A 16715-nucleotide genomic window follows, 5' to 3' on the forward strand; every position below is an offset into this window, starting at 1 on the left:
ATGTTGGAGTGGGGGCCATGCTGTCCCAGCGATCTGTCCAGGACCAAAAGCTCAATCTCTGTGCTTTCCTGTCCCATCGTCTCAATCCTGCAGAGAGGAACTATGACGTAGGCAACCGAGAACTCCTGGCGGTCAAGATGGCACTGGGAGAGTGGAGGCACTGGCTGGAAGGAGCAGAACAGCAATTCTTGGTTTGGACCGACCATAAAAATGTGGAATATCTCCGTAAAGCCATGTGCCTCAACTCCAGGCAGGCCCGGTGGGCTTTATTGTTTACAAGATTCAACTTCACCATTTCCTACCGCCCAGGGTCCAAAAATGTGAAGGCTGACGCCATCTCGCACATATACAGTTCCTCTGCCACACCCTCAGTCTCCGAAATCATTCTCCCTACCTCATGCCTTGGGGTATTGAAACCTTGGTCCACAAAGCACAACGTTCCCAGCCTGAACCTGAATGGGGCCCGGCTAACCGGTTGTTTGTCCCTAACTCAGTCCGGTCCTGGGTCCTGGAATGGGCTCATTCCTCCAGGCTGACCTGCCATCCAGGTTCCCGTCGTACCCTAGCCTTCCTCTGACAACGTTTCTGGTGGGCCACAATGGTTCCTGTTGTCTCTGCCTTCATCGTCGTGTGCACAGTGTGTGCTCAGAACAAGACTCCACGGCAAGCTCCTTCTGTCCTCCTTCAGCCACTATCTGTCTCTTATCGCCCCTGGTCCCATATCTCTCTGGACTCCCTCCATCTGATGGCAACACTTATTCTGATGGTAGTGGATCGGTTTTCCAAGGCCACCCATTTCATCCCTCTCTGCAAACTACCATCTGCCAAGGAGACGGCCCAGCTTCTGGTGCAAGTATGACTTCCGGATCCATGGACACCCGGTGGACATGGTCTCCGACCAGGGTCCTCAGTTCTCGTCTCAGTTCTGGAAGGCATTCTGCACCCTTACTGGATCGTCAGCCAGCCTGTCCTCCGGATTCCATCCCCAATCCAAAGGTCAGTCGGAACGAGCTAAACAGGACCTGGAAACCACCCTAAGATTCCTAACCTCAACCAACACCACAACCTGGAGCCGACAACTGGTCTGGGTAGGATATGCCCGAAACTGTTCAGCCACAGGACTCTCCCCTTTTTGAGTTCTCTATCAGCCTCCGCTCTTCCCAGAACAAGAGCAAGAGGTCAACGTACCCTCGGCCCAGATGTTTGTCCGCCGCTGTCGACGTACCTGGAGAAGAGCTCGGGCTGCACTTCTCCAGACCAACTCCAGGTATCCTCGACAAGCACACCGCCACCGGACTCCAGCTCCCCGCTACCGCATGGGGCTCAGGGTATGGCTTTCCACACGGGACCTGCCCCTTTGGGTGGAGTCCCGCAAACTGTCCCCTATTTCATTGGTCCCTTTCCCATCTCTAGAGTCCTTAGTTCCACTGCTGTCCGTCTTGTGTTACCCCGTACCCTCAGTATTCACCCTACTTTCCATGTGTCTAGGATTAAGCCCGTGTCTCACAGCCATTTGTCTTCTGTCTCCAGGCCCAGCCCTCCTCCCTGTGTCATCGATGGCCATCCGGCATACACGGTGAAACACCTCCTCGGTGTTCGACCACGGGCAGGGGTTTCCAATACCTGTTTGACTGGGAGGGTTACGGCCAGGAGGAGAGGTGCTGGGTTCCCGCTAGAGACATGCTGGATCCAGCACTCATCACCGACTTCCACCGCCGACACCCTGGTCAACCAGGTATTCGCCCAGGTAGGACTCCAGGTGGCACCTCTAGAGGGGGGGTTACTGTCACGCCCTGATCTGTTTCACATGTTCTTGTGCTTGTCTCCACCCCCCTCCAGATGTCGCTTATTATTCCTGTATTTATCCCTGTGTTTCCTGTCTTTCTGTGCCAGTTCGTCTTGTTTTGCAAAGTCCCTTTCTTTCTCAGTCTGTTTTTCCTAGCCCTCCTGGTTCTGACCTTTGCCTGTCCTGACGCCGAACCTGCCTGCCTGACCACTCTGCCTGCTCTGACCTTGAGCCTGCCTATCCCTTTGTACGGTTTGGTCTCTGACCTGATCACTAAACCCCTGCCTGCCCTGACCTCAAGGCTGCCTATCGCCTGGTACTGCTTGGACTGTGTACTGGTTTATGAACTCTCGCCTGTCCCCGACCTGCCTTTGTCCTATCCCTTTTGTTATAATAAATATCGGAGCTTAACCATCTACCTCCTGTGTCTGCATTTGGGTTTCGCCTTGTGCCCTTATAATTTCTTTGCAAAGCTTGCAGTTAGACACTGATTCCTTCCAAACCACTCATTGTTGAATTTGCGATTTCCAACTTGTTGTGTAATGTTTATGTCCAATAGCCGATGAGCATTGATACGTTTTATCTATACTTTCTCTTCATATGACAAGGATTGAAAAGGATTTGCCAGGAGATTGTTGACTTGATTCATGATGGTGACTGTTTACTAGCTTGCTTAGATTCTGTTTTTTTGCCACTGCACTTGAAGAAACTTTCAAAGTTCTTTAAATGTTCAGGCTTGACTAACCTTCATGTCTTCAAGTAATGATGGACTAACATTTCTCTTTGCTTATTTGAGCTGTTCTTGACATAATATGGACTTGGTCTTTTACCAAATAGGGCTATATTCAGTACTACCTTGTCACAACACAACTGATTGGCTCAAATGCATTAAGAAGGAAAGGAATTCCACAAATGAACTTTTAACAAGGCACACCTGTTAATTGAAATGCATTTTAGGTGACTATATGAAGCTGGTTGAGAGATGCCAAGAGTGTGCAAAGCTGTCATCAAGGCAAAGGGTGGCTACTTTCAAGAATCTAAAATGTTTTTTGGTTATTACATGATTCCACGTTTTGATGTCTTCACTATTATTTTACAATGTAGAAAATATTAAAAATAAAGAAAAACCCTAATGAGTAGGCGTGTCCAAACTTTTGACGGTAGTGTAAATATTTGTTTTATTTTATTTTTATTATTAGCTAAACAGATAGGGATCAACTGAGTGACAGGTTGCCACTGACTGTGCTCTACATGTTAATGCGTAATTACTGTAGGCCTATACCCCTTTTTCAATCTGTTAGTGATGATAGCAATAAGTTCCATTGATCAAACTCACATCACTGGTGTGAATATGAGAATGTCTGCTCATGACAGATAGCTGTAAAAATGGCGTAAAATGCTGTTAAATGTAGCCAGTGTAAAATGCTGAGTAGCCTATTTATCAAATGGCCATAGAAATGCAATTCTCGGTTTTCTATGGACACCATCATGTTGTTGCACCTGCTATAATGATTTATTTGCTCTAGTCACCTTTGAAACATTAAATTAAATGTGGTTTGTAGACTCAGCATAAAGAGAGACGCACCACTTGAGGGATGATGAGTCTGTTTTGTCCATTACTGCTTATACGGGAATACGAAACTAAAAATATAGTTAAGAGGGGACGTTGATGACACAGTGAAGAGGACGCCCTATTTCTCGGGAAGCATCTTACTAATCAGCGCGCCGGCCGAGTGTCGTTGTCATGACCAGATGGTGAAACTGAACACAAAATATTTAATACGGACTGCAGGTTTCACGATTCATACTATTTATGGTCTAAAGCAGGTAATACCGTGTTTTAACTAGGTGTATGCTAAATACAAAACGTGGGAACCAACCAACAAGCTGCTTTAGGAATGCATGCATGCATTATGAGAACGGAGAATTAGTCATTTGGCGAGTCACAGGCCCATAAATAATAGGTCGACTATGCGGAATTACGCACAATTGCACATTGGACATCTCATCTGGTGCAGATATTTTGAATGGTTGAAAAAAACTGGGCAAAATAATGTTGGTTAAATATCTTCTCAAAATGCACTTCTATGTTGTACGGATCAATAGAGGTTTCGTGAGATTCCTAATCCGAATTACTCCCAGTGGAGAGCGACTAGCTGAGCGCACTAGTTTGTGCCTGCATCCATTGCCCCCCTTGAGTGTGTGAGCACGAACATTTTGCCCAGGCGGATTAATTCGTGTTGTGTGTGTGCTACGGCTGCTAGTCACTCATTCTGCGAGCTGCTCTCGTGCGTATTCGGGTAGCTGCAAGGACCAACTCGAATATTGCTATCAGAATACAGTAGTTGGAAAACATACATTTCTTCAGAACACTGAAATCGTTGTCAAGTCTGTCCATCTATTCTTCAAGGAGAATATCTTTGTGAGATATTGCAATGCTTCAAACAAGGTATCTCATCTGGGCATTGCTCTTTGGCTATGCAGGTAAGATTGTTTTTTTTAATGTTTTTTTTTCTAGAAATGATTCAATATCGCCAACTCATACATGTTACAATGAAAATTCTTTAAATTCTGAAAGTGCTTTGTTTTGTTCACAGTATAGCAGTGTCCGTATGTGTCCCATCCGTGCTAACTGCGTCTCAAATGTGTCTCAACGAATGGACAGTTAGATCTATCATATTAGAGCTGTCGCTTCGGAATATAAACAGGCAATGGAAACCTGAGTTTCTCATAGATAAGAGACGAACGGGAAAGTATGGCTCTTCTCTCAGTAATGGCTGTGAAGCGAAATAACCGACATTTGAACCTTATTTCATAATCATATAGACTAAATCTCAAGTAGGCTCTGTCTGTAGTTTACTGTTTAGGCTACTAATTATCTGCGTAATAAGATATCACTTGTCCGTTAATTGAGTCGTTGCATTGCCTCATGGTTTGAATATACATGGTTTGAGCAGTTGGACAAACTGTTTTCCCTAACCTTGAGCTTTGTTGTTGCGGAGGAGTGGGTATAGCGCCAAGGAGGAGATGGATGCGTTCGGTCTTGGGAGGAGAGTCAGTGAAACAAGTATTGCCTTGCTCGTCCTTTGTGTCAGCAAAATCACCCAACAATTAATGTGTTTGAATTATTGTCCATCACATTTAATTCATGGAACCAATAGGCTTACCCTTTTTACAGTAGGCTAATACAAAGAGTTTGGTAGCTTTTTATGCTTATATATATATATATATATATATTTGGAGGTGGCGCGCATATTGTGCTCTCAGCGTTGGTTGCCGATGGGGATGATTTGTTTCGGTCCTCAAACCTAACACCTGCAAATATTTTTTATGAACGCGGTAACTACGACACTTCTTGGTAGCGTAATAGTAGTCTAGGTTAAACGCGAAAGCCTAATGTTTTATTTTGTTTTCAATTAAACTTGTTTCAGCATTTCTTTATCAATTCATGCGTAAATGTGAAAGCTCTAGGCTGATTTTCAATCGCAAAGTTGAAGCCTTCCAATAGGCTACATTGTATTTGATGCCTAGAGCCTACTCAGTGCAGACTGTGCGTGCTTGTAACGTGAGCCACATAGGGGCATAGTTAGCTATATCAATACATTTCACATGAATACATACATACCTAGCCCTTCTAGACAGGCTTATATATGCGACAAAGATTTTTTAAATCCCCGAACTGAATAGGCCTATAGATTTTGGGAGAGATAACAGAAAACAGACCTCCGTAGACAGAAAAGTAATTGGTAATATGCTACTATTATCTATACAAGTATCTAAAGAAATGGGTCAGTAGTCATTATGAATCCCATGGTAAACAATGCTATCCAACCAGAGAGCGCGGACTCAGGCGGGGACCCGTGATATTGGATCAGTCTGTATATTGCCCCCCCCCACACACACACACACACACACACATGCACACGCAGATACACACCACAAACAAACAATTTTTTTTTTTACTCTTCTAGAATGCATGTGTTTTTGCATAAAGATGTCTATATGTAAAACAAATGTATTGCTAAGAAAACACAAAACACTCCTTTGTCTTTGGTTGAACTAGGGGCGTGGCATTGATCTGCAGGGAGGTTTAGAAGGGAAGCTCCACTGGCAATGTGGGGAAGAAAGTTGTCATGAGGACTAAGCAACAGTAGGGGGAATATTAAGAGCACCTCAAAATCAGTAGCCTACTTCATTCAGTGTTCACTATAAATACCCAGAGACTGCTTCAGTTATTTTTTGAGGAGGGAAAGTGTAATTGACTAGACAGAGATAATTGAACAATTGTGAATAACTAAGTCCTAACCCATTGCAAGGGAGTTAAAATAAGAAATTGATCACATTATTTGATTGGCCTGGGAGGTATTAAGTGAGTAATGACAGTACTGTGATGTTAGAAAGCAAAATAAAAAAAAATGTGCAGAAACAATGTAATTAAATATATTCATTTCCAGTTTGCTGACAATTACATTTCGATGCCAAGGGCTAATAAACTTAGAAGGAACCCTGGCCACTGTCCAAGAAAATGCCCAATCACCGCTAGATTCTTTGCTGGATGAAATTCAATACAATTGTTTGAGAGAGAAACTAACTGAATATGAAAAGTGGCTTATAGTACTGCCTTGACAAAAAGGCAGCGAGACAAAGACTTTGGCTGGTTGGGGGAGTGTGAATAGTAACTGGTTCTGTGGAATGGAGGTGCATCATCACATCTGTTACCATCGGTGTATAGCCAGAGAGAAACATGGGGGTTCCAACCAGACAGACTGGGAGCTGTTGCTGGTTACATTCCATTCTCTGACTTAGTCAAGTACAGATGTTGGATCTTCATTTGATCACTATTTTGTTGCTGAGAATTTTCCTGGCACTTCAGGAAATGCAAACGTCTAATGTATTTGAGTTTTAAAAAGGCTTCTAAAGTTTGTAATTTCAACAATGACATTTCAGACTTGATTTGCCCAAATGAAAAATGTATCAACCCCAACAAAAATGCCCATTAATTATAATCCACATAATAATTCTTATTTCCTGCAAATAAGATCCTACATATGTAAGAAGCACATTGAGGACCACCTCCATTCTTTCTTCCCTCCTCTTTTTTTATACATCACTTTTGTCCACCAGAGCTGTTTTAAGGAGCTTGTATAGTTGACTCCTTTCACAGTTTGAATATATATTACATTTGGGCGATGAGATTTGTGGCAAGGGGTAATGGTGCAGAAACTCTCCCTGTGCGGTTGTCATGTGTTGACATGTAAATGTTAGCATGCAGCTGCTCCTGCAGCACTCCTTACCATTAAGTGCATGTGTGACTGCCAGCCAAAAGATGGCCCCGGCCGGCCACACATTCCCATCACATTGGCGACATTCTCTGGGAAGCCCCTGGTGCTTTTTGCCAGGTTCAGGTCCCCATCAACATCAAAGAAGTAAATCCAGGAGAGAACACGCTTCAGGGAGTTCTTTAAAGTCAAGCAAATAAATAAAAGGGAATGCAAAGACTTTCCAAAAAGCGTGTTGTTTATGTGTGTCCGGCGTAGAGTTCACCTCAAGAAGAGGGCGAAGTTTAAGATTAGTCAACAGTTGGGGAAAAAATAAACAATTCCACAATGGTTAACATCTGGGACTTCAACTTCTGTGGCAAGTTCAAAGCCACTATGAAAATAGGATTGCCTATTTTTGAGAGGCGGAAGCAGTAAAAAGCAGCCTAACAAGGGAAAATTATAAGTCTTTCGGTCTGTTGCTTGGAATGGGATATGAATAAAACATCCAGCTGGATACTTCAAACCCCATCCCATTCTAGTTGGGTGAGAGGCATAGCGTTTAAAGGGATATACACGGTTTCAGACTTCTCTGTTGCCTTAACTCTGCAATAATGTAGCATTGTAAATATTATGGCCCTTGTTCCAGATTGCTATTGTTAGCACCTCCACTTTATGGTATAACCTAACTGTGTGTATCCACATGGAGGATGACTTTATCCCACCCAGATTGGAGGTAAATTATACTTCAAATTTGGCATAACATTGATAGTCTTCAATGTAACACTACTGTTGTTTGTAATGATTGGCTACATCTGTGCATATGAAGTATAGGTTATTCCTCCCGTACATAATGGCATGTCCGCCCTTGATCTCCCGGTGTGGGCCCAATGAGGCATTAATAGCAACCTCTTTTAAAGTTTATCATTCCATCTGGCAGCTGTCCCTTAGCAGATTTTGCAGTCAAGGCTGATTGTGTTCACCACAACGTAGGAGAACCACTGTGTGTCTAGGATTGCTCAAAAGACTGAATGTGGAAATGGGCGGCAATTCAATGTAGTGAGGCGAAATGTGTTCATAGATAAGCCACATTTGGAAGAATTGATTTCATCCCAAGGATGAGTGTTCATGGAACATAAACTAAAGAGATCCCCTTTGAACCAATCCAGTCAAAAAGTATAAATTCCCCTATATTTAATTAGAGTAAGACAGCAAGTGCAAAAATAGACTGAAAGTGAAAAGGCTTAAATTATTTGCTCAACTGGCAGGCTAAAAAGTAATATGATTCACCACGAAACAGAATCTCATTGGTGAGTAATTTATTGCAGTATCTCACAAACGCCACTTGTTCCATTTGCTGAAACCTGATGAGATTGCAGATGTTTTTTTATTTATTTAACTAGGCAAGTCAGTTAAGAACAAATTCTTATTTTCAATGATGGCCTAGGAACTGCCTTGTTCAGGGGCAGAACGACAGATTTCTCCCTTGGATTTGATCTTGCAACCTTTCGGATACAAGTCCGATGCTCTTCGGATACAAGTCCAATGCTCTAACCACAAGGCTACCTGCCGCTCCAATGTTATCCAACACTCTAAGAAAAAAAGGGTTCCAAATTGGTTCTTGTGCAGCCCCATAGGAGCACCCTTTTTGGTTACACGTAGAACCCTTTTTAGTTCCAGGTAGAACCCTTTCCGGTTCTACCTAGGCTTGGGGGGGTATACTGTATATACTGTATACCGGGGTATTTGGAAAAAGGAAATGCATCGTTTTTCAATACCGTCAAAACTATTTATTTGAAGTGTTTCAATACATTTGAGTATTTGTTCTCTTAGGGGGAAAAAGGTGCTAGAACCTTAAACGCTTCTTCGGCGATCCTCATAGGATAACCCGTTGAAGAACCCTTTTTGGTTCCAGGTAGGACCCTTTTGGGTTCAATGTAGAACAAGGAACCCAAAAGTGTTCTACCTTGAACCAAAGGGGTTATCTTATGGGGACATCCGAAGAACCCTTTTGGAACCCTTTTTTCTGAGTGTAGCTACCTAAGTTATTACTTGCTGTCAACTTGTGCAGTTCTTTAGGATATGAAGCAGATTGTGTTCTTCATTTCACCTGTCACATTGTCAATTATGAAGCTTACCGTAGTTCCCCAGAACAGTTGAGCCAGTCACGTGTTTGTTTGTAAATGGGAAAAAGCGAGCTTGGTGAGTCCATAGCATTCTATCTCTCTCTGTGAGTCTCTGTTGTGCGGCGCACATCATATGATGAAGTTGCACTTGTATGCAATTCACTACAAACATTTTGCCATCAGATATCTTATAATGGTTTTAAGAGCTATGGATGAGTTCTGTACAGCTGCCATTTTTCCCTCCTCCGTTTTTAACCCATCTGCTCCATCTATACTTGCTGCTCTTCCTTCAGAAAAGCATACATAACAACTTTGTTCATTTGCACAGTTTCTCTCGTTCACTTTCGCTTTTGAATGTCCACACTCACCCAAAATGACATTCGGTAGCTACTAGCTATGCTTATATTACTTTATGAGCTGGATTTGCCTGTTTTTGCAGTTAGTTTGTTTTTGCTCGTTAGAATTTAGCTAACAGCGTCTGTGATTTCGCTATTAGTTTGTAATAATTTTGTTAGCATTCAGGTAATAGAGGCCCAATGGTCTTTTGTTGCGTTTTTAGCGGCCCCTTGTGTGCTATGCCGTATGCCAATAATACCTCAAATCCCGGAACGAGAGAAGGACAGTATGACAATATGAAACCTGGAACCGAAAGGGTTCTACCTGGAACCAAAAAGGGTAGGTTATAAATAGCACCTATTTTTCCCAAGAGTGTAAAGACTACACTAATGTGTTCAAGTCAATGATATTTCTGTGGCTCTAGCGTAGTTGTAGTTCTGCATGGTGCATTGGAGTAGTTTGACTGTGAGACAGATATTGGGGGCTAAATAACCAGTATGTGCCAAAGATTCTCAATACCATGGTTTTACTGTCTCATAATACGATTAGTGAGTGGGAATAATTGTCAGAAACTGCAAAGTTATCATCAAAACGAAATGGTTTCATATTTCACTACTTGAATGAACCCAAAGAGCAAATGGATGAAAAATTCTAAATGACTACACTGGCAGCTTGTGTTATATTTTTCCATTGCTGACTGTTTGATAAGGATGGGCCGCCTTTGCATATTAATCAATCCATGAAAAGGGACTCATACTGATTTGCATTGTGTAAGCTCTGAAGGCATCCTATAGAGTATTGGAGGAGAAAAAAGAAAGAGAAATGGGTTCGGGTTTGTCATGCTGAAAAGCAACCTCTCCCTCCCCTTGCCCCCCCGTCTCTGAAAGGATTCTTTAAAAAAAATTGAAGTGGAAAGGCCTTCGAAAGTCGAGAGGACCTATAAAAGGCGACCCTGTATGGGACCCAGGACGTGCGCACGCACACACACACACACACAGCTGTTAGGGGAGGACACAAGGAGGACTGGGGGCATGTGCTGTACCCCAAGATCAGTGAATGACTCATCACTCTGATGTATTTGGCACTTAGCAATGGCACTTAGCTCATCCTGTGGGTTAGATGCACGCCTGCTGATTGGCTAGGTTGGTTTTATAGGTCCTATGGATGATGCTGCAGCATCTTTGTCTGAAGCAAAGAAAACATGGCCTCCACTGGGGGAGAAGAACATGACAGGATGTGTGCTAGTCTCTAGAATTGTTCACTCCTTAGTAGAACGGTGCTGCTATCGCCACACCTTAAGCACAGGCAGTGTCAATGTTGATGCAGGACTATTCTTAGGTATTCAGAAAATAACTGATTGCTAAATGATCCATGATAGATTACTTATTACTATCAACAAGCCTTTACTAGGGCCGGGACGATACCAGTATCGCGATAATGGGGAAAGGAAACAAAACACGAAGGGGATTTAGCTTCTTTAGGAAACCATCCTTAATGTCAGAAACAAACATCATTATGTTGTCATCCGAGTCACATTTATTTATTTCCCAAGTTAGAGCACACAATATTTTACATACAGCAGGTTTTTAACCCTTTAGAATCCAAAGCTGCCTTAATAAACGGCCTTTCTTTAAATTACTATAGCGGCTGTGAACGGCCTTGTTTTTCTAACTATAATATCTGTGTCAATATCTCAAAATGAACTTGCTAAAAACCTGTTGTCATGAACCAGAAACCGGAAAGAGGGTATAATGTCATTTGACTTTTAAAATAATAAATTACTTCATTACTCAATGACAACAGCGAATTGGCCACGTTGGTTGGTGATATGGACTCGGACATGTCCTTGCACTGTGGCAGCCCAGGGGAGTCAGAGGTGAAACTCAATGAAAAAAGATAGCGGGAGACCGTTTTGCGGTGGTCAAACAAAAGTTGTTCTTTAGTAAAGGTTGGGGAGAACAGTTGATGTGTAGTTGATGTGTTGAATCTGTAAACCGGTGTGCCACAAACTTGACTTCTTACTAGATATGAAAACTAATCTGACCATGGGTCTATTTGTGTACTCTATCCTGTCTGATTATCCATCAGTCTGACATACTGTACATATGCACACCATCAACTGAACTAGCCACTAAGGACTTCATAAAATAATGTTGATTGATTGAATGAAAGTGCTGTATAGCATCATGACAATACTGTTGTGTGTGTGTGTGTGTGTGTGTGTGTGTGTGTGTGTGTGTGTGTGTGTGTGTGTGTGTGTGTGTGTGTGTGTGTGTGTGTGTGTGTGTGTGTGTTGAATGGGAGGCATGCAATTGTATCACAGAATTTATTATGGAATCTCTTTCTGCTTTTGAGAAAAAGAGAGGAAGGAAGAGAGCAACTGTATGAGAGGGCGAGAGAGATGTTCCTGACCACAATTGTATCCTATTTGTTGCTCTGCTCCTTTCTGGCTCTCTCTCCCTCTCTCTGTTAGTATGTTCCTCTAGGTCAGTTAAAGTGAGGGAAGTGATATGGAGACTCAGGGCTCAGCAGCCGAAGGCAAGGTGGAAGAGGAGTTGGAGATGATAGGAGGGATAGAGATGTCGAGCAAGGAGGAAGAGAAGGGAGGAGTGGAGCGAGAGGAGAATGGAGGGAAAAAGGAAGAGGCGAGTGAAGAGGAGTGAGAGGAGTGGAGGGAGAGGAACATGGAGAGGAGAGGGAAGAGGGAGAGGAGAAGGAAGAGAGAGAGGAGGAGGAAGAGGGAGAGCACACCCGAGAGGGGAGCCTATGTTTCCATGCAGTGCGTTGGCCCGAAGTCCCACCATTCACAAGGTATTGCTCGCCTGAGTTAGAGTACCTCATAATACGCTATAGACCACACTATCTAGCAAGAGATTTTTGATCTATATTTTTCGTAGATGTTTATTTACCATCCCAAACCAATGCTGGCACTAAGAAACCACTCAAAGAGGTGTTTAAGGCCATAAGAAAACAAAAAAATGCTCATACAGAAGTGCCATTCTTAGTGCAGGGGATTTTAATGCAGGCAAACTTAAATCCGTTTTACCTCATTTCTACCAGCATGTCACATGTGCAACCAGAGAATTTAAAAGAAATCTAGATCACACACAGAGATGCGTACAAAGCTCTCCTTTGCACTCCATTTGGAAAATCTGACCATAATTTTATCCTCCTGATTCCTGCTTACTAGCAAATCTTGAAGCAGGAAGTACCAGTGACTCGCTCAATACGGAAGTGGTCAGATGACACGATACTATACTACAGGACTGTTTTGCTAGAACAGACTGAAATATGTTCCGGGATTCATCCAATGGCATTGAGGAGTATACCAGCTCCGTGTGGCAGGGCTTGCAAACTATTGCGGACTACAAAGGGAAAGGGAGCTTCCCAGTGATGCAAGCCTACCCGATAGGCTAAATGCCTTTTATGCTCACTTCGAAGCAAACAACACTGAAGCATGCATGAGAGTACCAGCGGTTCCGGATGAATGTGTGATCACTCTTTCCGTAATTGATGTGAGCAAGACCTTTTAAACACATCACCATTCACAAGGTCCGCAGGGCCAGACGGATTACCAAGACGTGTACTCAGAGTATGCGCGGACCAACTGGCAAGTGTCTTCACTGACATGTTCAACCTCTCCCTGACTGAGTCTGTAAAACCTACATGTTTCAAGCAGACCATTCTGTATACTTCTGGCCCTTCTTTGGACACTGTTAACCACCATCCAGGCAAGCTTCAATGCCATACAACTCTCCTTCCGTGGCCTCTAATTGCTCTTAAATACAAGTAAAACTAAAAGCATGCTCTTCAACCGATCGCTGCCTGCACCTGCCCGCCTGTCCAACATCACTCCTCTGGACGGTTCTGACCTAGAATATGTGGACAACTACAAATACCTAGGTGTCTGGTTAGACCATAAACTCTCCTTCCAGACTCACATTAAGCATCTCCAATCCAAAGTTAAATATAGAATTGGCTTCCTATTTCGCAACAAGCATCCTTCACTCATGCTGCCAAACATTCCCTTGTAAAACTGACCATCCTACCTATCCTCAACGTCAATTACAAAATAGCCTCCAATACCCTACTCAATAAATTGGATGCAGTCTATCATAGTGCCATCTGTTTTGTCACCAAAGCCCCATATACTACCCACCACTGCGACCTGTATGCTCTCGTTGCCTGGCCCTCGCTTCATACTGGTCGCCAAACCCACTGGTTCCAGGTCATCTACAAGATCGTGCGAGGTCACCCCTTATCTCAGCTCGCTGGTCACCATAGCAGCACCCACCTGTAGCAAGTGCTCCAGCAGGTATATCTCTGGTCACCCCCAAAAACAATTCTTCCTTTGGCCGCCTCTCCTTCCAGTTCTCTGATGCCAATGACTGGAAGTGAACTACAAAAATCTCTGAAACTGGAAACACTTATCCCCCTCTCTAGCTTTAAGCACCAGCTGTCAAAGCAGCTCACAGATGACTGCACCTGTACATAGCCCATATATAATTTAGCCCAAACAACTACCTCTCCCCCTACTGTATTTATTTATTTATTTTGCTCCTTTGCACCCCATTATTTCTATCTCTACCTTGCACATTCTTCCACTGCAAATTTACCATTCCAGTGTTTTACATGCTATATTGTATTTACTTCGCCATCATGGCCTTTTTTTTTGCCTTTACCTCCCTTATCTCACCTCATTTGCTCACATTGTATATAGACTCATTTTTTACTGTATTATTGACTGTATGTTTGTTTACTCCATGTGTAACTCTGTTGTTGTATGTGTCGAACTGCTTTGCTTTATCTTGGCCAGGTCGCAATTGTAAATGAGAACTTGTTCTCAACTTGCCTACCTGGTTAAATAAAGGTTAAATATATATATTTTTTAAAGACCACCATAGAAAGCGAAGTTAACCTGCCTAAATGAATACTGCCCTGTGGCACTCACGTCGGTAGCCATGAAGTGCTTTGAAAGGCTGGCCATGGCTCACATCAACTACATCATCCCGGGAACCATAGACCCACTCAAAATCACATACCGCCCGAACAGATCCACGCAATCTCAATCGCACTCCACACTGACCTTTCCCACCTGAACAAAAGGAACATCTATATGAGAATGCTGTTCATTGACTACAGCTCAGTGTTCAACACCATAGTGCCCTCAAAGCTCATCACTAAGCTATGGGCCCACGACTACGTGGCCAAGTACGACTCCAACACCATCATTAAGTTTGCTGACGACACAATGGTGGTAGGCCTAATCACCGACAACGATGAGACAGCCTATAGGGAGAAGGTCAGAGACCTGACAGTATGGTGCCAGGACAACAACCTCTCCCTCAACGTGAGCAAGACAAAGGAGATGATTGTGGACTTCAGGAAAGGAGGGCCGAACACGCCCCCATTTAAATCAACTTGGCTGTAGTGGAGTGGGTCAAGAGTTTCAAGTTCCTGAACAAACGTTCATGGTCCAAACACACCAAGAAAGTCGTGAAGAGGGCACGACAACGCCTTTTTCCCCTCATTAGACTGAAACATTTTGGCATGGGTCCCCAGACTCTCAAAAAGTTCTACAGCTGCAACTTCAAGAGCATCCTGACTGGTTGCATCACCGCCGGATATGGCAACTGCTCGGCATCCGACCGTAAGACGCTACAGAGGGTAGTGTGTACAGCCCAATACATCATTGGGGCCAAGCCTCCTGCCATCCAGGACCTATATACTAGGCAGTGTCAGGAAGGGCCAAAGAATTGTCAGACTCCAGTCACCCAAGTCATAGACTGTTCTCTCTGCTACCGCACGGCAAGCGGTACCGGAGCGCCAAGTCTAGGTCCAAAAGGCTCCTTAACAGCCTCTAACCCCAAGATATAAGACTGCTGAACAATTAATCAAATGGCCACCCGGACTGTTTACAGCAGCATTTTAGAATTATAATTTAGTCTAAACGGTTAAAGGACCAAATAGTTGAGTCGGCTTTGTGTTTTTATTTTTGTCATGGAAAAACTATTTCCAAACATTCTGCTATGTTCTGCTATGTACATTTAGCGTATTCTTTAAGCACATTATTTTCTGCACCTATAGTCAGTGCTTGACTTGGACTGAAATAGGTTCCGGTACTCATTTTGGGTGCCGGTATGTTTTAGGTGAAGGAGCTCCACAATACTTTTGAGCTGAGAGGAATAGGAGCTCAAGCAGTAGAACATTTTAGGTGCTAGTACTCAGCTCCAATTGAGCTCCTGCTCAAGTCAAGCACTGCCTATAGTAGGCTACATAACATGTTGCCAAAGGCTCCTCTGTATTCAACTGGCATGTTTTGCTGGGTTCTCTTTCAGAGCACAAGATGAGCTGACAAGTTGAATAAGAAGTTAACAGCTAACCCAAAAGTAATTATTTTTTATTTTATTTTATTTTATTTCACCTTTATTTAACCAGGTAGGCAAGTTGAGAACAAGTTCTCATTTACAATTGCGACCTGGCCAAGATAAAGCAAAGCAGTTCGACACATACAACAACAGAGTTACACATGGAGTAAACAAACATACAGTCAATAATACAGTATAAACAAGTCTATATACGATGTGAGCAAATGAGGTGAGATAAGGGAGGTAAAGGGCCATGGTGGCAAAGTAAATACAATATAGCAAGTAAAACACTGGAATGTGCAAAGTAGAAATACAAATATTTGGGTGCAAAGGAGCAAAATAAATAAAATAAATACAGTAGGGAAAGAGGTAGTTGTTTGGGCTAAATTATAGGTGGGCTATGTACAGGTGCAGTAATCTGTGAGCTGCTCTGACAGTTGGTGCTTAAAGCTAGTGAGGGAGATAAGTGTTTCCAGTTTCAGAGATTTTTGTAGTTCGTTCCAGTCATTGGCAGCAGAGAACTGGAAGGAGAGGCGGCCAAAGAAAGAATTGGTTTTGGGGGTGACCAGAGAGATATAACTGCTGGAGCGCGTGCTACCGGTGGGTGCTGCTATGGTGACCAGCGAGCTGAGATAAGGCGGGACTTTACCTAGCAGGGTCTTGTAGATTACATGGAGCCAGTGGGTTTGGCGACGAGTATGAAGCGAGGGCCAGCCAACGAGAGCGTACAGGTCGCAATGGTGGGTAGTATATGGGGCTTTGGTGACAAAACGGATGGCACTATAATAGACTGCATCCAAAAGTCGAGGATTGGTAGGATGGTCAGTTTTACAAGGGTATG

The 16715-nt window shown here is 43.3% G+C and overlaps 1 protein-coding gene across 7 annotated transcripts in view; it reads left to right on the plus strand.

Annotated features, from left to right (window-relative positions):
- The first annotated feature begins 3965 nt into the window (after window positions 1-3965).
- The window catches only part of LOC115105430 (neural cell adhesion molecule 1-like), a 299957-nt gene continuing 287207 nt past the window's right edge, over window positions 3966-16715 (plus strand). Inside the window, exon 1 of one of the 7 annotated variants that reach the window (XR_010460519.1) lies at window positions 3966-4270. Coding sequence is in view for 6 of the 7 variants with exons in the window: in XM_029627481.2 (XP_029483341.1) it covers window positions 4222-4270 (49 nt within the window). In the remaining variant the exon portion in view is untranslated. The remainder of the gene's footprint in view (window positions 4271-16715) is intronic. The other 6 variants (XM_029627481.2, XM_029627482.2, XM_065007294.1 and 3 more) reach the window with 6 other exon arrangements.

Source organism: Oncorhynchus nerka, linkage group LG22 (genome assembly GCF_034236695.1).
Source record: "Oncorhynchus nerka isolate Pitt River linkage group LG22, Oner_Uvic_2.0, whole genome shotgun sequence".
Classification (NCBI taxonomy): Eukaryota; Metazoa; Chordata; class Actinopteri; order Salmoniformes; family Salmonidae; genus Oncorhynchus; species Oncorhynchus nerka.